The 23,876-nt window shown below is 48.4% G+C and overlaps 1 protein-coding gene across 1 annotated transcript; it reads right to left on the bottom strand.

Moving 5' to 3' along the window:
• Window positions 1-3,058: 3,058 nt before the first annotated feature.
• On the bottom strand, window positions 3,059-23,445 carry otud7a (OTU deubiquitinase 7A). Its single transcript, XM_079744118.1, has 11 exons — window positions 23,340-23,445; window positions 21,578-21,757; window positions 20,590-20,805; window positions 19,775-19,876; window positions 18,097-18,224; window positions 17,422-17,534; window positions 15,388-15,515; window positions 11,859-12,008; window positions 7,239-7,353; window positions 6,211-6,295; window positions 3,059-6,003 (listed from the first exon to the last, which is right to left on the bottom strand). The coding sequence occupies exons 1-11, from the start codon at window positions 23,422-23,424 to the stop codon at window positions 4,429-4,431; spliced, it is 2,877 nt and encodes a 958-aa protein (XP_079600244.1). The 5' UTR covers window positions 23,425-23,445; the 3' UTR covers window positions 3,059-4,428.
• Between the last annotated feature and the right edge of the window lie 431 nt (window positions 23,446-23,876).

Genomic DNA, 23,876 nt, shown 5'->3' with positions numbered 1-23,876 from the left:
GGAACATGCTATCAACAAGGAAAGAACACTGTGTTCCAACCGTAATGCCAAGGTCGTTGACAATGAACACACATGCACTTTTTGTCCATCTGTCTATTTCAGGAGGTCGAACCCTGACCCGGGCAGTTTTCTGTGTGACCTTTGTTTGACCCCCATCTATTGTCTCTCTCTTGACTGACAGTCACCTTTTCAAAGCAGTGCTTTTAATGGATAAACAAGAGTACGGACTTAACAACAAACCTCACTCGCAGTGAAAACCCTTTCTGTGAATGAGAATGGGAGCTAGAGAGAGTGAACGGAGTGACATGAAAACGCTCTACTAGAAGGTGTGTGTGCACCCCTCCTCAATCATTACACCTCCTGTCTCTAGGCAATTTGGAGCCACATGGCTACGAACAAGCTGCTGTCCCTGGCACCGCCACAGAACTTGGTGTGCTGTCAGTGCGACACAGCCTCTAAGCCCGGACCCATGAAAGGAAACAGCATGTCTCGTACGCTCGGGCAACTGTGGGCAGGATGTTCAATATCAAAGTCACGCTTTCTTATATCCTCAGCTTTCCATGTTTCCAAACTAAACCATCGTTTACCATCGTTCCTGTCTTCCTCCACACGTGAACAATGACGGCTCATATAAATGATTCAACAATCGTGCGCTGTGGCCGGCCAACGGTTTAGCATACGCTGATGCATGTGCCGCATCATTACCCCGCTGTGTTTATACTGAACTTGTGGGTGAGGACATTGCAATCCCTTGTGCTCAGGCTGTGAACCTCCTTCCTGGTCTGCCCCTCCCCCGTGGTTGAGCTGCGTACATGCTGAGGACGCTGGACGTTAAGGACATGAGGGGGGGGGCAACACTGGAGCTGTGGTCCAGAGGAGGATGTGGGCACGCGCGGGGGGGAGACCGAGCAGGAGAAGGATAAGTCACTGTTTCCTTTTGCTCATTCGCCTCCGTGCACGGTGGTATCCCGCTAGAGTTACATAAGTGAGGGAGAGATTCACACGTTTATCAGCTCGCGAGCTAAATAAGAAGGGAGACGGAGGTGTAGGTGGGTGAGCGAGAGACGCTGTGAGTAGTAGGTGTTTCAGGAAAACTTTCACTCTACGTGTGAGCGTGTGTGTGTATGTGTGTGTGTGTGGGGGGGGGAGGCTGTTGAGACTGACTCACAGTAGTATCAGGCTCATCTCAAGGGGTGCCCCCTCTCCACACAGAAGCCCCCCTCTACTATTACCTGCCCTCTTTCTCTCTTCTCATCTCCTCCCAGTCTCCAGAGAACCAGGCGGTAGGTCATGTGACGCCGCCGCCCACTCCTGAGAATAGAGCTGCAGAGCTGCCCCCCCCCCCCCCCACCTCCCACACATACACACATACACACACAACTATGGAGGCTGGCACCACACACCGACAGGCTGGTGTGTGTGTGTGTGTGGGAGTGTAGGTGTGCGGGTGCGTGGATCGATTCTTCTGTGCATGTGTGTAGGTGTGTGTGGGAGATCAAGGAAGAGGAAATCCTGCTTCAATGGCATCTGTAGGCGTGTGATCTGTAAGTGTAGTGTAACATATACGATGGAACAAATCTCAAAACACAGGCTAATAAAGTGGGATGAATGATAGTCCTCGTCATTTGTGTACTTCTTCATTGTAAGGCCGTCGATGGACGCGAAAGTTTAAATTAATTCATGATGTGAGAAATAATTGCCTCAGCGCTGATTATCATGATCGGAAATGCAACACAAAAGAAAATAAACGTGTTTGGCCTTGATTGGGAAATGAGTTCAATGTGTGCAAAACATGATTAATGTAATTTCCTGTTGTTGTTGGAGAGGCAAGAAACACAATGCTCTATTGAAAGCACGCAGAAGCACACATTTCTGTCTGCAACGTTCCTCAGGTCCAGATTTCTTAAACTGGTCTGCAAGAAGAGAACATTTGACCTTATTATGACCTATAGACCTGACCATTAATCATACAGGAGATTCTTCATCACGTCTCCTTAAGCTAACATACTGAGCGATTATAGCTTCATTAGCATTACAAGCTGTAGTAGTCTGCGGTTGTAGACCTAATAGTCTGTAGGCCCACGTGGGCATAGCAACTAGGAGTAATATACTAATCTACTGTAATGGTGATCTGAAGCATGAGGAATAAATTGGCCCTGACCCACACACTGCCTCCACTACCAGCCTCTTGTCACAAGACTCCCCCAAAGAACATGGAATTCATCTCACACACACGACAGGCCAACAGAGCAACTCTGTTCAGTGGCGCTATGGCTACAGCTATTAGCCAGAGCTAGCCAACCAGACATGTGGTGGAAAAGTAACAGCGTAGAAACTAAACGTTTTGGATTAAATGTTTAAGCAGTCGGACGGAATATGAGGATCCTGATGAGGATGTTTTATTGATCATTTGAAAGGTTGTTCATTCAAAGTTAAATTCCCATTAACATCTTATTGAAGTCCTTAATATGAAGTATCAACTTCATTCATAATCATGGCCTCCTGCCTTGCTAGTACAAAGCTATACCCCGTTGGCTGTTTTGGTTGGCCAAATGTCAGCATTAAACTGAGAAATAGTAAAAAAAAGTATTGGGTTACGGTTAACTCTAACCCTATTAAAAAATGCATAAATTCATACCTTAGTTAACATGAACATCAATAGTAAATATGTCCACCATTAGTAAATTATTACTATTAACTCATGTTAAGTAATGGTTGAATATTGTACCCTTATTGTAAACTTGTGAATTCGTCACCTATATCTATAATCTCAAGTAAAGCAACCAATTAAACAAGACAACAGTTGGAACAATAGAACATTTTATTATAATTTAACATTTGTACCTAATGTGCAAATAAACCATTTTAAGTTGTGTAAAACGTTAAAAATAAAACAAATACAAAATCATATCTTCAGACTTCTAACATGGGGAGAGTCCGTGACGCCCGTCACGCGGGGGTGGCCTACGAACACAGAGGAGAACCGAGACAGGCAGTGGACATCCTTGGCCAGGAGGGACACTCACAAAGGACAGCAGGGCAGAACCATCCAGGCGTCACCAAAACGAACAGCACGGTACAAACACAACTTCTTACCGGAGTAACGGGAATAAGCAGGGAAAAGAAAGAAAAACAAAACGGAAAAGCACTTGGGAGGCCCGGGGGAGGGGGAGGGGTTTGACGCCCACTGATTGGTTAAAGCACTAATGATGTCACAAAGGCTTGAGGTGCTCTCAGCGGCAGGTGCTTTTGAATGGCCTCCGGGTGTGTGGGAACACACAACGTCACGTCTGGACTGGCGCCACGGCGGTACCGTCAGTCGTGTGTTTGGGCACAGTGTTGGGGTGTGGGGAATGTGACACAGAACTACGTTTCAGACAGAACGGCTTTGGCTTGCTCGGACATCCCACCATGTTTCACACCAAGAAAGTTAGCAGTGGTTTGCAGTTGGTTTCAGGGGACACGCCACAAACACCAAACATCTAAGTACCAATTGATCCAATGCATATTATTCGTCTTTTGGCACATCATGTCTAGCCTGCAATTTATGACCGCCATTGGCGACTTTCTAAGGAAGCCGATTTGGCAGTGCTTGTGATATCTAGGAGTGTTGCCAAGTGCAGGAATCTTCATGGTATTTCACACAATGCTGCGACTCCAATTCAGACACTTTGGAAATATTCCCTTGCCGCATAAAAAGCAAAGGTGTAGGTATATTTCACAAATGAAACAGCTTTACAGTAGGTCTTATTTAAGCGCTAATATCAATAGGTTCTATGCGTGTATGTTCCTGCACTGCACGTTTGTTAACAAAAGCACACTGTGACGACCCTTAACCATGTACAAGACAGAGTTAATTTACAGTAGCTATCATCGGTGCATAGACAAAATTGGAAGAGGTGTAGCAAAAAACACCAAGTTATTGCTTCAAGTTCAACACCTCTCGTTGTTTCTCTTTTGATTTCAAAACACCTATAGTAATTCCCACAAATACATTTTGAAGAACTGATCAAAAGTATAGCATTCGAAACTGATCCAACCACCGAGCCATTCTCTCTCCTTAAAAAAAAAACATCAGATGACTTGCATTCGTTAAAATGTGTGTTTCCCTCCCTCACATACACATGACCCATGACGATAGATGGCTTTTACTCTAAAACAAGTAAAATAGCACATTTAACGCGACGGAAAACACAAGTAGCACAATATCTGGCCAAAGGTGCTCACTGTATCCAGTTCTCCATACCCTGTAATTAAGAACTATTCTTCAGCAACGAGAGAGGGTAACCAAGGGCGCACACAGGAGTGGTGTTCAACAGGGTGGTACGATTAGTGCCATCAGCCTACACTGAATGCTGAGTGCAGATGGCATTGTCTGTCACCTTGTCTCCCGTGGTCTTCGTGAGTCCCGGCCGGCGCCGGCGGTGGCTATGCGGTGGGCCGGTACGTCTTGCTCTCCCTCTCCTTGCGCCTCACGTCCTCTCTGTAGCAGTAGGAGCAGTAGTGATCCGTCTCCGGCCTGCCGTAGAAAGAGCAGTCGTCCCTCTTGCAGCGCCGCTGAGGGAAACAGTACAGGTAGGACCCCCCGGGGGTCGGGCCGCCCGCTCTGTCGTGGCCGAGCCGGGAGCGCGGGGAGGGGTCCTCCTCGTCGGCGAACTCCAGGCAGTCGCGGACATCGCCCGCGTTGAAGCCGTTGGTGTAGGTGTGGGACTTGTGCTCGGCTGGCAGGTTGTACGCCAGGCTGTCGACAGTGCTGACGGTGCGCACCCCCGACAGGCGCGCCGGGCTGTAGCTCTGGGAGGATAGCGTTCGGTTCTGCTGGGGGTACGTGGCGCATGTTTTCAGGGAGCCCGCCGCCCCGGGCTTGCAGGGGTTCTCGCGGTAGCGGGACGACTGCACGTTGACGTCCCGCAGGTGGATGACACTGTGCCTCTGGACGGGAGGTGTATGGCTGTAATGGGCGGACACGGGGATGGACCCAGGTCTCTTGGCCTCCAGGCTAGGGGAGGGGTAGCTGGGAAGTGAAACAGGAACCGGGTGACACACCCGCTGGGCGACGGGAGGTGTGGGGAGAGGCGGCACAGAGACTGGGATGGAGGGCACTAGAGGAGTGGGACTGTCCCGGCCCTGCACCTTAGGGCCCAGTAATGGCTGTGAGCTTTGGCTGTGGCAGTGGGTCTGCCTGTGCGGCGGCAGGATTGGAGAACAGCTGACCGGAGGGGAGCTGTCTACTCTTTCCTTCTGGGCGATGGCGTCCTCCTGGTCCACCTTCTTCCCCACCGGGCCCGGCTTCTTCTCCTCATCCTTCTTCTGCTCCTGCTCCTGGCTGAAGCGCTCCTGGGCGTTGCTCAGGTAGTAGCTGATCATCTCCTCGTGGAACTGGTGCCGGTGGCTGGTCAGCAGCAGCCCGGCGAAGATGAACTTGCGCTCGCCCTGCATTGCGGCCCTCAGGATGTTGACGCTGAGCGTGACGTCGGTGCTGTACCTCCAGCTCTCCGGCGTCCTGTCCCCCAGGATCTTCCCCGCGCCGTCCGGCCTCTCGGTGGGGGAGGTGCTGGAGACCTTCTCTCCGTCCGTGGGGGAGGGACTAGTGACCTTCTCTGAGGAGGTGGAGCTTGTGGACTGGCCGGACTCCTCCTTGCCTGCCTTGCTGCTCTTGGGCTCCCTCTTCTTCACCTTCTCTCCGGCCCCGTTGTCCCCGTTCCGCCCGGGGCCCGAGTTGGATTTGTTCATCTTGCCGTGCACCAGGCCGCCTAGACCGCCCATGTTCTTTTTCAACTTGATGCCGAGGGTCTTGCTGAAGCTGCCCAGCTTGTTGGCCACGGAGTCGGCCCGGTTTCGCTCTTTGTCCTTGCGCTGTTTGTCCTTGTCCTTGTCGGGCTTGCCGGTGTTGATGTTGGAGTTGCTGCCCACGGACTCCCGGTCCGAGTCGATGGACTCAGCCAGAGACCGGACGTCCTCGCCTGCCGAGGCGGTGGGAGACTCTGGCTGAGCGAGAGGAGCCTACAAATCACATCAAATACATAAATACATTTTTAAGTATACCTGGTTTCACTTTAGTATCATCAAAAGTAAGCTGGCCCAATGGGTTTATTTGCATGATTCATAGACTGCTACTATAACATACTAATGCAGTCCCCACTGCCCTAGTTTACGTTCATGTTTATTTACTGAACCATACATTATGTATTCGTGGATTAAAGGTGTTACCCTTGTTTCTGATGGGATTCGGATCCAGGTTACATTCATGTAGTTGTGCAGCAGATTCAGTTTAGCCTCCAGAGACAGAATGAGCCTGTAAGAAGATGTAATAACTATTAAATAAAGGCAATTACTGATTAAGGTAAGGTTCACAATTAATATTAGAAGCATTTTTTTTAACATTTGTTGAAATTCTGTGAACGTCCCAATAGCAATCAATGTTCAAATGCTCTGGCAAAGAAAAATAAGAAATCCGCTATGTATATCTCTGTTGGAGGTTGAGCCAGCACAGTCATGTCATTCAGCCCGAATGACATAATGGCTGGCTGGCTGGATGGCTTACCTGTCCGTCTATATACTGACCCGCCTACCTGTGAGCATTCCATCCGTGCGCTCATCGCGCATGACCAGAGTCTTCCACAAGGCTAGGCAGATCTAAGCTCTAAAGCTAGTCACGGGAGGGAGGCCCGGGTTTATATCGGTTGGTTTAAAATCAAGCTTACTCTGGCTGGTTTCTCAGAATTGCCTGGCCTACCTTTAAAGCATGTACAGTAACTTTGAAGGTTAATCCATATTTACTAATGAAGTCATTGGCTCCTTGTTCTACAAACAACATGTACGGCAAACTGTCAGATGCCTCATTTAAAGTAGTGTGTAATAATGGATCCTCTTTAGAAAATATCTATTAAATAGTTATGGAGGAAGGCAAAACTAATTGGTAGGTATGACAGGAAGGAATGTGAAACACACACCGTTTCTTACATAAACCCAATAAAGTCAGAGGCCAGCACAAAGGAATTCAGTTGGAGTGAGCAGATTCCAGAGACAGAATCTCTCACATGACTTCCAATACTCTCTCCAACTGTCTTTCCCTTTTTTTACCCTGCCGAGATTGACCAAAACTGGGTCGTTTTGGAAATATTCTTTCCGTGGAGTGGTTCGGTGAACAGCCCCCTACCAGCGTTAGTATACCGGCAGCGGTAACTGGTATTAGTCATACCAGTAGCAGTAGTAATACTAGTATAACCAGCACATACTTGGCTAGCCTGGTCTTGTCGGTGTCATCACTCCCCCAGACCCAGTCTCTCCCCGGGTCAACGGCGTAATGGAGGGCGAGCAACTTGTGCTCTGAGTCCGTCAGGGGAACAATGGCTAAAAGAAAAAAAGACATCAGCATTTTAGTTCAGTCGGACAAAAGTGGTCATCTCTATATAGTACACAGCCACCATGCTGACAATGTTACAAAGGAAGACAGCATTGGATTCCATTACACAGCAAAACAAAACCGACGCCAAATATCTTGCACCCATATGCCTGTCATCCTATCACAATAAAACTATGAGTTATCCCCGTCTGAAACCGCTTTTAATGCAGCAGCAATCCTAATGGCTAGAACTTATGGCAGCCCTCCAACCATTAGTACTTTGAATGCCTCACTTGAAAGAGCTTAGAGCACCATATTAACCCATCAACAACTTGCATGTCTTGAGTCCATATTTGTACATTTGTCTGAAATAGTGATCCAAGCGAGTCACGTATAGTAAGAGCTAGATCAGGGCATACTTCTGTCTGTGATACTGAGTAGACCCTGAGCATCTAGCCCAGAGCAGTAGCATGCTGACCTAGCATGGACTCACATTTACAGTTGGACAGTATCAGCACTGAAATGTGTATTTGTGTGTCTGTATGTATACATATATGTATAACTGTATGCGTATATGTATGTGTGAAGTGGCTCGATGTGTGCTCCCCCACCCCTCTCCCTGCCTCCACTTGTTCCACCTGAAGGCCCCCCCTATAGGCTGGGTGGTGTGGGGACAGTGTGTGTGTGTGTGTGGGGCGGTGGGGGATGTTTTTCCTGGTGACAGCAGACGCCCAGCCTGTTCAGGCCCAGGACATTCCAGCCCTCACTGTCAGTCCCAGATGGAGCATGCAGCCTCCTTCCTGCTCCAGCAGCCCTGCCAATAGGCTGCTCCTCTGCGGTGCAGGCTCTCTGTAGAGGAGGACTCACTGCAGAGAGCTGCGGCCCCTCCTCGTTCCAGGCTGGCTGAGCTGGAAGGCTATCAGATTCAGGTTCCCTTATCTCTGCCCCCTCGCTCTATCTCTCACTCTCATTGTGTAGGGCAGGGCTCGAATGGCGCGCAAGAGCTCAACTCAACCTGGACCATGTTATGATTGCTCCTCCGTGTCTGACCGTACCGCGCAGACACAAGGTAAATTAGACAATCCGATCAGCCGGCCCGATGACGTGTGTCTTCCCCCGGTCAGGAGTTCCGAGGCGTCTCCCCCGGAGTTTTGTTTGGTGATAATCAGATTTCAAGTGAAAATCGCCGGTGTCTCTGGAGCACAGCGGGGCCACTGTAAGGTCAGACCGTGAGGCCCCGCCAAGAGACAATGGAGTCTCCGGAGATGCCCCCCCCGTGCTACTGGGTGGGGTCCCGTCCTCCTCCCACAAATCAGCTGAACCAAACCGCCCGCCCCCGCCCCTCCCTGTCCGCACGCAAAACCGCAGATTGAAACGCATGTGTGCAAATGATATCAGAGCATTGCAGCGTTGTGAAGCGAGTGAGCTGTGGAGGGTTGGAGGTGTCAGTGGCTGAGCACCAGAACCACGGTCAGGACGTTAACCTCTCGCCTCAGTGAGCAGCTGTTGAAAAGGAGTTTGCGGATTAGGACAGCACTTATGTCGATTGATTGCTTCTTTGACCAAGGCGAGGGCTGAGGTTTTCGCAGAAGTCCAACGTCGTAACCTTCAGACACGTTTGAATTCCTGACGTCGGGCCCCTATGCACAGCTGCAGACTGAGAGGGCCACAAATCACCACAGGAAACAGCAGGAGGTAGAACCAAGCACATGTTTTCTTTCGCCCCACACATTTTCTACTGCGTAAACATGGTGTTTACTGGCGTAGGAACTGCATTGAAATAATGCATGGAAAGAACCTGTGTTTATACACACAGTGGATCACCATATTGATTCCGTTTACAGTTGATCTGCATGCCCCTTATGTCTTTACGTACTGAGATACAAGGACTACGAAACCAAGAGGTGTTGCATGGACTTTGCCACGTTGTGTAGGTGCATAGGTGGGTAGGTGGTCTTTTCTTTAAATACCACTGTGGCTCATGAAGGGATAGCCCCAGCTTTCTGTAGGGCTGGTCCTGCTTACAACTCGTTGTTAAACCCCAGGCTGGAGTGGTCCAGGGCAGCGGCGATGAGCACCGGTCATTATAATACTAACTAAAGGGTAGGTGGGCAGTCCGCTCCCTGACAGAAACACAAGCCCTGGTTAAGGTTCAGCTTGGTGCAAGACTCACCAGACGTACCGTCCAGGAACCAAAACAAACTCTGCGCCCCCGAGGAGGGAAAAAAAACCTGCTTAGAAATGCAGAATTTGAAAGAGAAAGAAAGTCTTCATTCTTCAGGAAAAAAGGAGAAAATCCAGGGATTTTCTTAGCCCTTCCCTGCATGGCGGGTTCACCGACGGCGGACCACCATCAAAGAGCGGGTGGCGTGATGTGTCAGTGGACTCGGGTTACCGTGAAGGGGCTCCTATAATCTATCCACCCATTGAGCTGAATACAGGGCCAGTGTGTTCCAGGCTGCCTGGCACCTGAACACACACCAATACCACCTCGTGGAGCGGGGCTGGGGGGAACACAGTGTGGTCGGGCCTGGAACAGGGAGTGTTTCTCTCTCTCTCCTCCGAGGGCTGGACTGGAGGAGGGGTAGACGTCTTGGTGTGGTTTCGGGGGGACACCTGTTTCGGTGGTCAAACTTCCAGAGTGGGATGAGAACGGTGTCGAGTTTGAGGGTGCCCCCAGCAGGGGGCCCCGTATTGTGTCTATTCTAGACATTACGGAGGTGTGCCTTAAAACACAATGATCTACAGATATGCTATGATGCGTGAACACACGATGATCTGCGTCTGATTATGAATCTGCAAATGCCTGTGATGAGGCAGTGCATGGTACTGTACACACATAAGGGAGGTGACTGCAGACAAAATGTTCTCTACTCCCGGCAAGGAACATCATGTACCAGAGATGAAGTAGGGTTACGCACTGACTTTGTGATAGAGGGACTGATGCTTTATATTGGCCGCATGCGCCATCTTGTGGTGGAACTAAGAATTGCCCTTAGTGAAGTAAATCCCCGGTGAAGAGCAGCGCTTCAATGTACGACTTTTGTAAAGAGGCTGAGTGACTGGCTGGGTGGGTGGCTGGTAGGCTGGCTGACTGGATGGCTGGATGTCAGATGGTTTAAACCTCTGTGTTCTTGATAATGGTTCTAAGTGGTTGTACCCAGATTTAATTACTAGGTCTGTGTCTGTAGGCCAGGAATAGCACTTTACCCAGGCCCAGAGACAGCAGGAAAAGCAGACAAAGACAAACAGAGAGAGAGAGAGAGAGAGAGAGAGAGAGAGAGAGAGAGAGAGAGAGAGAGAGAGAGAGAGTTCCTGACACAAATGACCAGGGTGTTCCGGTAGAGATACAGAGGGGTGCTGTGACTACCGAGGCTGGTTGTCAAGGAGACTCAGTCTGTTTGTCACCCTTTAAGGAACTCCTTGTGAGGGCTTTGTGAGACCTCAGACCTGGCAATGCCTTCCCAACAGGAAAGTCAAAATTCCAAATAGCCAGCAGTTCACAGCCCTCCATGCAGGATAGAATAACAGACCCGGGCGTGGAACTAATCCACTCTATAAAAGGCACCACATATTTAATTTTAATGGGAAATGCAAGGTCATCTAAAGCTCCTGCACGCTTTTTGGTCAAGGACTAGATTCAAACCACTAGTTTACTGAGAAACCACAGCAGTGTGCATCCAACACTGGTCACACACTAATGGCTCAGAGGTCTCTCTCTCTCTCTCTCTCTCTCTCTCTCTCTCTCTCTCTCTCTCTCTCTCTCTCTCTCTGTGGGGGGGGCTATTCCCTGGTTCCAGCTTCTGCCTGGCCTGCCTTAATAATGTATAAGAGGTAATTAGACTGCGGCCTGCTGCATTATTCATCCTGAGCAGGACCAGCCTTTTGGCTCTCAAACTAAGCTGAGGTGTAAAAACGAACTGACCAGCTTCAATTTAGCTCCATGCTTTGGGCAGTCCATAGCTTTGTTTCCAATGTCTCACACAACATGCTTGACATGCAAACGTTGTGCCTCTGACCGGCACCACGATGCACATGCATTGATTGTGTGTTCAAGTAGTGTTCAAGTAGATGTATTGATTTGACCTTGATTCAACAGGGTGAGTCCAGGGCCGTAGCCAGGGCTGAAAAACATTGAGGTCCGGGGGGCAGGGCTTCAGATGCGTGGGTTCGGTTTTGTTGGAGGGGGAGTCGTCGGCTCGCGCACAAACCGAAAGATGTCACACAGGGCGGACACAAAGTAACTAGTCTCAACTGAATTAAGCATTCCCTCATCTCGGACAAGTTCTCAACCGCTGATTTTGTATACAGTTGTGTTAAGTTTCTAAATGTATCTTATCACTAGACAAATGACGAGGGCCGCACCTCAGTTGACTACAAGCATGTGTGTGTCTCATCAAGGCTTAAGCACCTCTTCTCCAAGAGAGACCTGATGAGCAGCATCACACCACACTGTGTGTGTGTGTGTGTGTGTGTGTGTGTGTGTGTGCGTGCGTGCGTGTGCTCCGGTCACCTTGTTCCCTCTGCTGGTCCCTCTGCTCCATGGACACCAGGGCAGAGAAGTGTGCCTGGTCATAGGCCAGCACCAGCGGGGAGCAGTGGCAGCGGCTGGGGGTGACCTCCAGGGGCAGGTACAGCCCCCCGAACGGGATAGGGGCGAACGCTGCAGTGGGGGTACAACAAGGAGACGTCTAGGTCAGATGCTTTTATTAGAGGTTTTCCAATACAGTCATTTATCAGTCTTTGTTTCCCTGTACTTGTGCTGTGACATCCACACCCATGTGTGTGGATGGTGGCTGGTTTAAAGATCCCGTATCATGCCTTTTAGGGTTAATAAATATATTCAGGGATACTACTAGAATAGGGTTACATGCCTGTGAAATACCCCTGATTATTCTCACACTGTTTATTTCTGCAAAACCAGTTTCAACCTATTTAAAAAACGGTCTGATTTGTATCATGTCCCGTTAAGGCCACGCTCCCGAGAAGCCCAGTCTGTTGTGATTGGTCTGCATGCCCACTCTGATGCGATTGGTTGGACGCCTTTGCACGTGTATCTTCAAATTCACACCCCTGAGAAGTTGTAAACATTGCAGTTAGCCGGGAGGACGTCACACTATCACAGAAGTAAAGTTTGAGCGCAAATTAGCTGTTTCACGCACTTAGCGAGGGGCATTCTCGTTGGGCTCGAACACTCCCCCTGGCTCTGACTTTCTAGCTCAGCAGACGTAAAACATGTATGCATGCGGCATATAACAGTCTAAAGCCAAGGGAAAAGCCTTCAAGCAGCCTCACCTGGCCTGAGTCAGACTAATCGGACTCTGGGGCTGGGCGAGGCTGCACACCTCTTCTGCATTGAGCAATCAACGTGCACAGGTTTAACCAGCAGTGTGTTGATGCTGATTAGGAGGTGCACCGTGGTGCCATGTGTGAGATCGTCCCTGAGTTAGGAGTTGGCTGGTTTAACCTGTTGCACATTGATTGCTCAATGTACAACAGGTGTGCAGCCTCACCCAGCCCCACAGTCCAATCAGTAAATCAGTCAACAGGTGAGGTTGTTTAAACCAGCCATGATCCACACATCCCTTCCACAACGTATAATATTACATTGAATTGATTTAGGCTACGTTTACATGATGACGGTCTGAACAGAAGACGCAAAAGTGGCGTCGCGTCTTCACTTTTTATTCCGCGTTTAGGCAAGCATTTTCGGGAGGAAATCTGCGTGCATACGGTGACGCAAAAGTGTGTGGATTTCGATTGGGTATGCATGTCAGGCGGCTAGGTAATGCTGTGATACACCATCACACAACACCGCCATGTCTGAGCGCATGCGTATAATCTTCCTTCTTCTCTTATCTGTGCCGCGAAAACCAAAACATAATTACAGATCCTTCTCTGCTCAGTAATACTACATATCCTGTACATTTCGTGGAAAGACTCCTGTAAGTTTATTAGAGCTGCCAGAGCAGCTTGACGGTCCGACGCGTGGATATAATCCAACATGTTTGTTTATTTCCCTGTACTGGCGCTGTATGTGACGTAACGTAAATATTTGGTCGTTTTTACCCGCAAGCGTCTTGTGTAAACGGGGCCTTAATCTTACAAGATAAGACAAGATGGTACTTTGTTTAAACCAGGAAATACCTGGTTTAAAGACAGCGGCGCGTTGTTCAGATGCTATTTTAAGAGCGCATGCATAATGTTGCTTGTGCACCTCGCGCATACACTTTGCTTCTCTCATCTACCTAGCCACACATTCTTGATAAATTGTTTGGGAAAGAACAGCTGATACAGCGGTAATAAGTTGTACTTTTAAATCAATGCATCTGCAAACACCGTACAGCAAACACATATTTTCTTGACACAGACATCGTGTACAAGCCCATAACTTTTAGGATTGATGAGTATTTGATCGTGAGAAAACATTGTTTTACCGCGAGTGAGTGTTAAAAAGAATGAATGAATGCGGGCGCGCGTGTGTGTATGTGTAAAAGAATGAATGAATGCGTGCGCCCGTGTGTGCGTCCATCTGCTTAAACACACGCAAACTAAACACGTAACGCATAAAGTCCATGTCAATGTATATTAACGGGGAGACACATGCATATTAGGAACACAAGTCGATAATGATAATGCATACAATACTGGTAAGAAACAATGTTTATAATGTATTGCGTATATCATTAAATAGAACCACAGTTACCGCATATCATATGTTATATCATATAAGTTTTCTTTGCCGAAATTTATTTGAGGACTCAGTATTTCTGTGGAAGTTGTGGAAGAAAACCTTATTCCATGTGTGAATTAGGCAATATTATTTGGTCATAAACTGAGCCATTTGAAGTTTGAAATTCATGTGCATCTGTCTCATCGGAGACTGCAGACGCGCTGTCAAAATATCAACTCGTCAGATTCAAATGCGCTCATGGCTCTTAAAGGGGATGGGAGATGGCACTCTCATTGGTTTATTGCACGTTACGCCCAAACCACACCTACGGGTAATTAGGCTACTTCAGACCAACCCTTTTTAGATTTGCGCCGGGCGCAAGAGTCATTTATGCGCCGGTAAAATAGCAACATCGCCATAGAACCGCCCACAAAGCTTCTTGGGCTTGGCGCTTCCCACTTGCGCTTCAGACCGTTAAAATAGGGCCCTACATGCGTCCGTCGACGGATGACAGAGGGCGTGTCTGAATTATAGGGGACTAGTCTTTGTAGACGCAGCCTGCATCCAATCAAATTGCTTCCCGCTAACAAAGCCGATGTGTGGATGTGAATATAAAAGATCAGGTGACTGACGCCTTGTTCACACTACATGCGTCCGTCGACGGATGACCGAGGGTGTGTCTGACGTATAGGGGACTAGTCTCTGTAGACTGATACTGCAGCCAATCGAATCACTTCCCGCTTAAATGTGTGGACATAAATACAAAAGATGACACAAACAACAGGTGGCTAAAAAACAATCCTATCATTTTACATTTCTTTAAAAAAAATATAACGGCCAGAGTTTTCCTGCTTCTTCCTGCTTGTTATTGTAAAACGGATCCAGGAAACGCGTGGAGTGTATTTGCATAACCGCAATCTGATTGGCCGACGGATCCGCTGCCTGAAAAGTTGAACATTTCCCAACTTTGTGACGCAGGCCACAGAGCCTAATGGACGAACGGACCCACAATGCATTTCGCGAGCGCCCCATGCAAAGTCAATGAGATCCCTCGACCGACGGAGGTAGTGTGAACAAGCCCTGAGATCTATCAACGGATGCAGAAGGTAATGGACTGGGTGATTTATGCATGGAGAGTGTAGAGACCGTTATTGAGCTAATTGCTCCTGTGTTGTTCTTTGGCCTATCCTGTTAAGGTATTACATTTTCCAAAACAAGAAGTTCAGAGTGTATTGAAACAAGTCTCACAATGGCCGCCACCCAGGCATGTTATCAAAAGATTATGAGTTAATTTCATATTTATTTTGTGGTGGCTCATGTTTTTTTAAAGCACCCAGGGCCAGCTTGTAACCTGATGGACGGAGCCTACCTTCTCCCCCGGAGTCCCGGAGCATGGTGTCGGCCACCACCACGATGGGCCTGCGCAGCACGTGGGCCAGAACAAACACATGGAACTCCTCCAGGCTCTCGTACACCGGCTCCTCGGAGTTATCCACCCTGCACACACACACACACAGAAACACACACACACACATACATGTATACAAACACAGAAACACACACACACAGAAACACACACACAAACCAACATACACACACACACAGACAAACACACACAGAGACAATCACAAACACAGACAAAAACACACAGCAAAAAAAACACACACACACACACACACATATTGTGCGTGCACCCAAACACACACACAGAAACACACAGAGACACACACACAGACACACGCATGTTCACACAAACATACACACACACACACAAACACACAATTTAATTTCAGACCACTGCATTGGATTGTTATGAGAATTTCTTATAAAGTTGCTTTAATTGTTACAAACCACTGCCTATGAAACCGTATCTCATTCTTCAGTGGTTACTCATCATTTGGTGTATCAACCGTCCCGTACTATAAACAACCTCATCTATTTATGCAAATCCCAGAGGAACAGAAACAGAGCAATGGAACGAGAACGAAAGAGAGGGGGGCGATTAACTCGTGAAACACAAACACGTAAACACACAAACACATAAACACGTAAACACGTAAAAATGTAAACACTTAAACACATAAACATGTTAACACATAAACCCGTAAACACATAAACACATAAACGGCCGTGCTGCCAAATTGGCGGTAATGAAGAGCCTCTTAATATCCAAATCCCAACACACCACGCCACATTAGGACACGGCAGATTGTTGTGTTTGGATGCAGTAGTAAGGCCTCTTCAAAGCAGCAGCTCCCTTGTGGTGGGTAACCCCCCCATCCCCACCTAGCTGTATAACTGAATGATGTGTGAGCTCCCTCACTGCTGCCAGCTAAAGCTAATGTTTATCTAATCAAACAAAAACGATCATCCTTACTGTTTACCTGCCGGGCTATATTTTACATAAAACAAAACCTTTTTTTGTGTATATGTTTATTTTGTTTATGTGTGTGTGTTTAGTCTGTGTGTTTGTGTGTGTGTGTGTGTGTTTGTGGCTGTAGTTTGTGTGTGTGTGTGTGTGTGTGTGTGTGTGTGAGTGTGTGCGTGTGTGTATGTGTGCGTGGGTATGGTCTGTGGGCGTGCCTCTGTCTGCTCCATCTGCGTGACTAGCTAATGGGTAACAGTGAGTGACAGCCAAAGAGTTTTACTGTATTGAAGTAGGAAGCCAAAGCAGATTTAACCGATGGCCCCAGGCTCTAGATAAACCTGACATTATTCCACAGTAATAAAAACATAATCACATGATTGAACAAGCTCACTTAAAGGCATGCTGCTGTAAGTCACATCCAGACCAGCAATACCGAAGAGAACCAGCAGGGGGAGGCGCTAGTCTGAAAGAGTGGACTCATGTTTCCTTGAGTTTCAAGTACTCTGGTTCATATAAGTGGCTTAACTGGCTCAATGCAGTTGTAAAGTTAGTGTCAATGAGTATTTTTGTTGGCCCATTGATTCTTTATTAACTGAAATGGTCTCAATACCCTTGTAAAGTTGGATAGGTCTGACTAGATACACCTACACACACATGTGTGAAGGTGTGTGTGTGTGGGTGCGTGTCTTAATGTGTGTCTGTCTGTGGGTGTGTGTGTGTGGGTGTGTGTCTGTGTGTGTATGTGTGTGTGCATGTTTGCATGAGTGTGTGCGTATGTGTATGTGTGTGTGTGTGTGTCTCTGTGTGTGCGCTCGCGTGTTTGTGAGTGTGTTTCTAAGCGTGTGTTTGTCTGTGCACGCGCGCGTGTGTGTGGTTGTCTGTGCACGTGTCACACGTGTGTGCGCACGTGCATGTGTCTGTGCGCGTGTGTGTGTGTGTGTGTGAGCGCGTGTGTCTGCATGCGTGACGAGGACCATGTCTTGATTGTGGTATCGGGGGATTAAACGTCGGGGCGACTGAGAGGATGTTCCCCACCCTCCGCTGGTGGCTCCGCTCTTGCTGAGGTGAGTGCGTGGTTCACTGGAGGCCAGCTTCAGCAGCTCGCTCCACTCTCTCTCCCACTCCTCCTCCGTGTAAACCAGGCCCGACTGCACGCACGCACACACACACGCACACACACGGGCACCCACGCACAAACACACAGGAAGGAAAATGGAAATTGTGAAGAGCACGTGCTGCAGCCCGCCCACACATCGCCTATTATTATTATCGTAGATCTCTTCTTCTTCTTCTTCTGCCGTCCCCAGTGAGCAGGTTATTTTCCACCCGCAACGCACACCCACACATCAGAACCGTCCTCACGACCAGCACTTCCTCTGCTCTCGGCTCCTTCACACCAACACTACTGGCCCTGATTTATCTCCATTTGCAGACGTACGGCGGGCCAGTGCAATGAAGTATTGAGCCCTGGCTTGTGTAAGGCAGACAACAAACGAGAACACAAGAACGGGCGGTGGACCACAGCGTATAAAGTAACATTTGACACCCAGGATCCTTATTGGGGTGTTCTACATGTAGTCCAAAGACCAGGAGGCACAGGTCCTCAAAGGCTAGCGTATACCACAGCTTTCCTCCAAACACTTTAAGAGTCTAAGCGGGGGTGTGCGGGTGAAAGGCATTATGGGAGCTCCTTCAGGACGCCGCTCTGACCTCCTTGTTCTGCTGCGTCTGCTGCCAGCGCCAGCGCCGCTTCAGGGCGGCCTGCTCTGTGCCGCTCTGCATCATGGCGTACAGGGACTTCCTCAGCATCAGGTCCCGGTCGTGGAAGCCCCACATCCCTGAGGAACGCACAACACACACCATGTTGGGGGGCGCGTGGGGGACACGCTGCTTGCTGCGGGGGGGGGGGGGGGGTTATGGCAACGTGGCAGCCCCATGGTAAGGGTCACCCACCATGCGTTCAGTAAGGAAACACAAAGAAACACTTAAAGTATTAAGTATTTATGTCGGAGAGAGATGGTATATCAAACCCGGAATCTATGACTTGCTGTTTTTTTATGACTTTAAATAAGATGGTAAATGTGATGTTATTTACGGCGTTATGGTAAAGATGACCTTGTATATGGCTTCATAAGTGACCAGAGCTATTATCAAGAGAGAGCTGTTCTATTTATTGTGACAAGAAAAAGGCTGCAGTACCATGCCTGAGCACCGGGGGCAGAGTGGCTAGACAGTGAATTATGCATGGGGGTGAATGACCTCCTTTCAGAGCCGTTCCAACATCGCTGAGCTGCACGAAATGCGGCAGCTGCCGAGATCCTCCAGAAGATCTGCACTTTTTTTAAAAAGGCTTGTAGTGCACACAGCGTGTTTATTACCAGTATGGCCGCTATGATGGCACAGACAGCAGTGTTTCATGACTATGCAGAAGGAAACTACCATCAGCGGACAGAAAATAGCCTTTTTCACCTCGGTGGTTTAAGATTTAATTAATATAACGGCATAAAAAAACATGTCTTCTTATTCACCCACAGAAAACGACCAGGACAACACAAACCAGAAAGTACTAGCTGGTCTAGCGTTGGATTTATGGAGAATCCCTCTTGCCACTCGTCTACTTCTATCCTCTCTCGTCCACTTCTATCCTGCCTATTTATATAGATAAATAACGTTACATATGGTTTTATATAAGATGTTACATATGGCTTTATACACAACATTATAAATTGTGTTATAATTTTTTTATATATGACGTTATAAATTAGGTAATATAAACGGAATATATGATGTTATACATACATATACAGGAGGATACATAGAGTGTTAGTGTCATATTGTGTTCTATATGAGGTTATATATGGTGTTTTAAAGATGTGATACATGACCATTTATAAGACCTTATAAATGATGTTATAAATGATGTTATATATTATGTTATTAATGATGTCATAACAAATGTAATATACAGGCCCGCCGCTCCCTATACGCAGAGTACGCAGAGTGCGTAGGACACCAAGTACCTTTGGGGGGGGGGCACCAAAAATTATGGTTTGTAAAAAAAATAAAAAAATAAAAATAATTATTACATTATTGAATTAAAAAAATATATAAATTAGTTATGAAGGGGCCCACCGTTGTTTTTTCTTAATTGCATAACCTATCACTCAATTTCGGCAATTATATGTTTTTACCTAATATATAAAAAGAGGCTCCCCCCCCCCCCCCCCACCCCCGCTCGCGTAGGGCACCGAAACGGCCAGCAGCGGCCCTGGTAATATATGAAGTTATATATGATACCGTGTAATAGCGGCCTATGGCGTTCCACATGGCCAAATCAGTCTATCTGACCTCATGCGGATGGTGTCTGAGGGGACATGAGGGGACTCACCCAGGGAGGCGGCGTGCAGCAGGCAGTTCCCGTCCCCGGTGGTGGCCAGGGGCAGCAGCTTCTTACAGCTGGAGCACATGGTGGACCACCAGTTCAGACGTCCTGCACGCAGAGGGACGCATGACCGAGAGCCTGATCTGCAGGCCCACGCTACACTGATCCTAGTGACACATGTCGGAGGAGGACGGCCTCGGTTCCGAACCCTGTTCAAATGTGCTGAAGCACCTCTCTGTTCATGTACAGTGGAGAGTTCACTCATAGCACCACTCACAGCCCCACTCGCCACGCACAGACACACAGATACACACGCACACACAGATGCACGCACGCAGACAAACAAACACACACACACACAAACACACACACACGCACGCACATGCACACACACACACACACACAACCCATTTAGAACAACTAACAAGCGAGAAGATGCTTTCTAACTGTGTTAGAACTGTGTTAGATAAGAGTGTATACACACTCTTATCTATCTGAAGGGTACTGCACCTCAAGTTTTTACAAATAGTCTCTCACTAAATCCACAGCTTCACTTTAAGCTCGGTTATGTCCTGGGTTTTCTATATACATAGCAGGTCGTCTTCGAAATATTCTATTTTATTTTCATCATTTATTCATACGACTAGAGTTTTTGGGTCGTAAGAGTTTCTTACTTCGTCATCTGATATATATATATAAATCTCTTATTATTATCTTACGGCCACTGCGGCAATCTTGTTTCTAAACGCCGGGCTAAGGCTTTTAGAGCCAAGATGGCCGCCGGGGGATTGCGTCCCTCCCTTCACCCCTCCGCTGCGTACCGGCCTGCTCCAGAGCCATCATGGTGGACTGCTCTATGAGGTCCCTCTCGATGAAGCCGCGGAAGTCCTCGCTGTATGCGCTGAGGTCGGGCAGCTGGAAGGTGTAGATGGGCATCTCCACGGGGATCTGCTCCGCGCGCTCGCTGGCCACGTGCAGGCGGGCCAGAGACACGATGGCCGAGCTGGCGTGGGAGATCCCCCGCGTCAGACGCTTCTCTGGCAGGGGGGAGACCGGCAGGAGATAGGCGTTAGAGAGGCGTCTGTTTGCATTCTGTTGGGTTGTTTTGATGTATTTTTGTTTGTTTGTCTATCTTGTCTGTTTGTCCACCGCCTTCTCCTCCATGTTGGAGAAAGGCCAGCAGAAGCATGTTGATGAATTGTGTTGTTCGTGTGAGGACGAGACGTCAGCAGCTGCTTGGTTAAAAATGATTGGCCTATATGCAGTAGATATCCGTCTGTCTGTCTGCCTATCTGTCTCTCTCTTGCCCTCTCTCTCTCTCTCTCTCTCTCTCTCTCTCTCTCTCTCTCTCTCTCTCTGTTTAAGGGGATTATGGATTGAATTCAACAACAACCAAACCAAATAATGTTGACTTAAAAAAAAACGTTAGCAGTTTTCAATCATTCCATTTATCGCCCATTCTGCTCTAGTACACTTTCAGGTTTTGCAGCTTTTCTGAGTGTGTGTGAGCATGTGTGTGTGTTTATTTGCGTGTGTGTGTGTGTGTGTATGTGTGTGTGTATGTTTCCAAGTATGTGTGTGTTTGTGTGTGTATGTGTGTGTGTCTGAGTATGTGTGTGTGTGTGCGTGTGTCTTAAAATGTGTGTCTGTGTATGTGTGTAAGCGTGTGTGTGTGTGTGTGTGTCTGAGGATGTGTGTGTGTGTGTGTGTGTCTGAGAATGTGTGTGTGCCTGGGTATGTATGCGTTTCTACGTATATATGTGTGTCTGCGTATGCGTGTGTGTGTGAGAGCGCTCCGCGCCACTGTACCCTGTGCGCTGTCCTCCTGCCTCTGTGTGGCGGGCCGGCCGGCCTGGCTGACGTGGGTGGGCGTGGCCCTGGCGCCGGGCTGGAGGCGGCGCTCGTTGAACACGGGCGGCAGGTTGGCGGTGTGGACCTGCCGCAGCTGTTCGTAGTCCCCCAGGGCGGCGCCCAGGTCCCAGTTCTTACCTGCACAACACGCGGCATCATGAGGTCAGGCGGCTCCCTCCAGCACGGCACTGAATGGCGCCGGCACTGGACGGCGCTGGACCATATCCGCTGCTGATGGCTGCTCTTAATGTTAAGGTAGCAGAGCCATTAACGGTGCTCCATTTCCTGCCTTGCTCGTAGATGCAATTTGCAGTGTAAATGTTGCCAGACACTTAAAGCTGCACTGGGTAACTTTTCTATTGCCACTATGAAAACCATTAAAGAATCTCTCTGAAGCTTCTCGAGAATGTAACGCTCCAATCCACGGGTCGAGGCCTCCAGGGGTGGAGTCTTGAGTCTTGACATTCAGAAGCCAGATTTTCAGTAATTCAGACGACGGTTGTATGAAAACAACCTAGCTAAACCTGTAGCTACAACTCAAGCCACTAGAGGTTACTGATCAAAAAACGCAAATAGTGCAGGTTTAAATAATATAGTTTAAAATAAATGGAAAAATCCCGGCGATAGTTTCGTATATATATATACTATTTACACTTAAATTCTCTGTATGTAGAATCTTTAAAACATCCTCATTTTATTCCTATGTTTATCATAGCATGATGTAAGGAAAGTATTTGTAGGGCACAACATAAAGTTTCATTATAACTAAATGACTGTCAACATGTATTTGGTCAGGCAATTGTAAATAAAGGACTTTTGTTAATAATAAACAAATTAAATGCTCTTATACCGTCACATTTTCCCCACGAGTCACAACGGGAAAGCAACACGCTTATACACATTTTCTGTTTTCAGCATGTGGTTCACGGTGAAGCCCAAACAGAAATGTGTTATTCCGGTGTTAAATCAATTGCAGTTCTGATGTATGGATTATTTTTTTGTTGCAGTGGTCTTTTGCGCTGTTGCTCTCCCAGATTGGGGATTGTATGTGAGCTCTACAAATACCAGAAGGCTTCTCAATGACTTCAACTGAATGGGCACAAAGCTTTCCCTGGAGAGAGTCCTCGTAAAACTGTCACACGGGCCTCTATATCAGCATGCTGGCTCCCCTCCCCTCAATCCCCCCTCCCTTTCTTCTCTGGCCATCCCTCTTCCTCCTCTCCTCACATATCCACCTCTCTATTCTCCTCTTCCTCCTCTCCTCTCTTCTCCTCTCCTTCCCAATCTCCTCCTCCTCCTCTCATCTCTTTTCCGCTACTCTTCCTCTTTTCATCTCCTTTCCTCTCCTCTTACCTCCTCCCCTCTTTCTCCTCTCATCTCCTTTCCTCTCCTCTTCCACCTCTCATCTCCTTTCCTCTTCCTCCTCTCATTATCCTCCTCTCATCTCCTTTCCGCTCCTTTCCCTCCTCTTCTCCTCTTCCTCCTCTCATCACCTTTCCTCTCCTCTTCCTCCTCTCATCTCCTCTGCTCTCCCCAGGTTCTCATTTATAACTTTCTCTTTGTCCACTCTCCTCCACCTCCTCCCTCCCCATCACTCACTCCTCCTCCTCTCCTCGCTCCACTGACTCTGTGTAGGCGGAAGCCGTCCAGCGCAGTGGAACACAGATATTGAACTACGACAGCGTGACCATGGACTGACGCACAGGGAGTCTTACTGTACCTTCCAGCAGGTCTCTGGCCAGCCCTGGTTCTGCCCCAGTGGACCGAACAAAGTCGGACAGGACGGCGTCCATGTCCAGGGTCATGTGATCATGCGCATGCACCGGCCAGGGCGCGGCGGAGGCCTTGGTGGACGCCAGCCTTCACGTCTTCATGTCTTCCCAGGAACCCGACGGGAGAGAAACACAACACTGTCCGCTAACCACCTGCTTGTACACTCACACACAGCTGGAGAACTGCTGGAAGAATTTGATTCTCACTTATTTTGTATACTGCCTTTGCTCTCCCACTCCAGCCCTGCCCTTCCCCGTGGCCAGACCATAATATCCAGCTGCACTGATATGACATCTACAACGGAATCTAAACAGTCTGTCAGCCTAACTGCCTTCTGGCTGACACTGGCCTCAGGCCCTCCCTCCTTCCCTACCTCCCTCTCTTCCTTCCGTGCCTCCCTCCCCCCATCCCTCCCTCCCTCCCTCTGTCCCTCCCTTCCTCCCTCCCTTCCTTTCACCCTCCCTCCATCCCTCCCTCCCTCCCT

Source organism: Pollachius pollachius (genome assembly GCF_949987615.1).
Source record: "Pollachius pollachius genome assembly, chromosome: 9".
Lineage (NCBI taxonomy): Eukaryota > Metazoa > Chordata > Actinopteri > Gadiformes > Gadidae > Pollachius > Pollachius pollachius.
This window is presented reverse-complemented; position numbering and strand designations above follow the sequence as displayed.

Coding starts and splice junctions, on each gene's coding strand:
- otud7a (XM_079744118.1), bottom strand. CDS start 23,424: ATGACCCTGGACATGGACGCCGTCCTGTCCGACTTTGTTCGGTCCACT. Junction 19,877..20,589: donor GATGGCTCTGGAGCAGGCCG/GTACGCAGCGGA, acceptor CTCTGCGTGCAG/GACGTCTGAACTGGTGGTCC. Junction 6,004..6,210: donor GAATCCCATCAGAAACAAGG/GTAACACCTTTA, acceptor TGTGATTTGTAG/GCTCCTCTCGCTCAGCCAGA.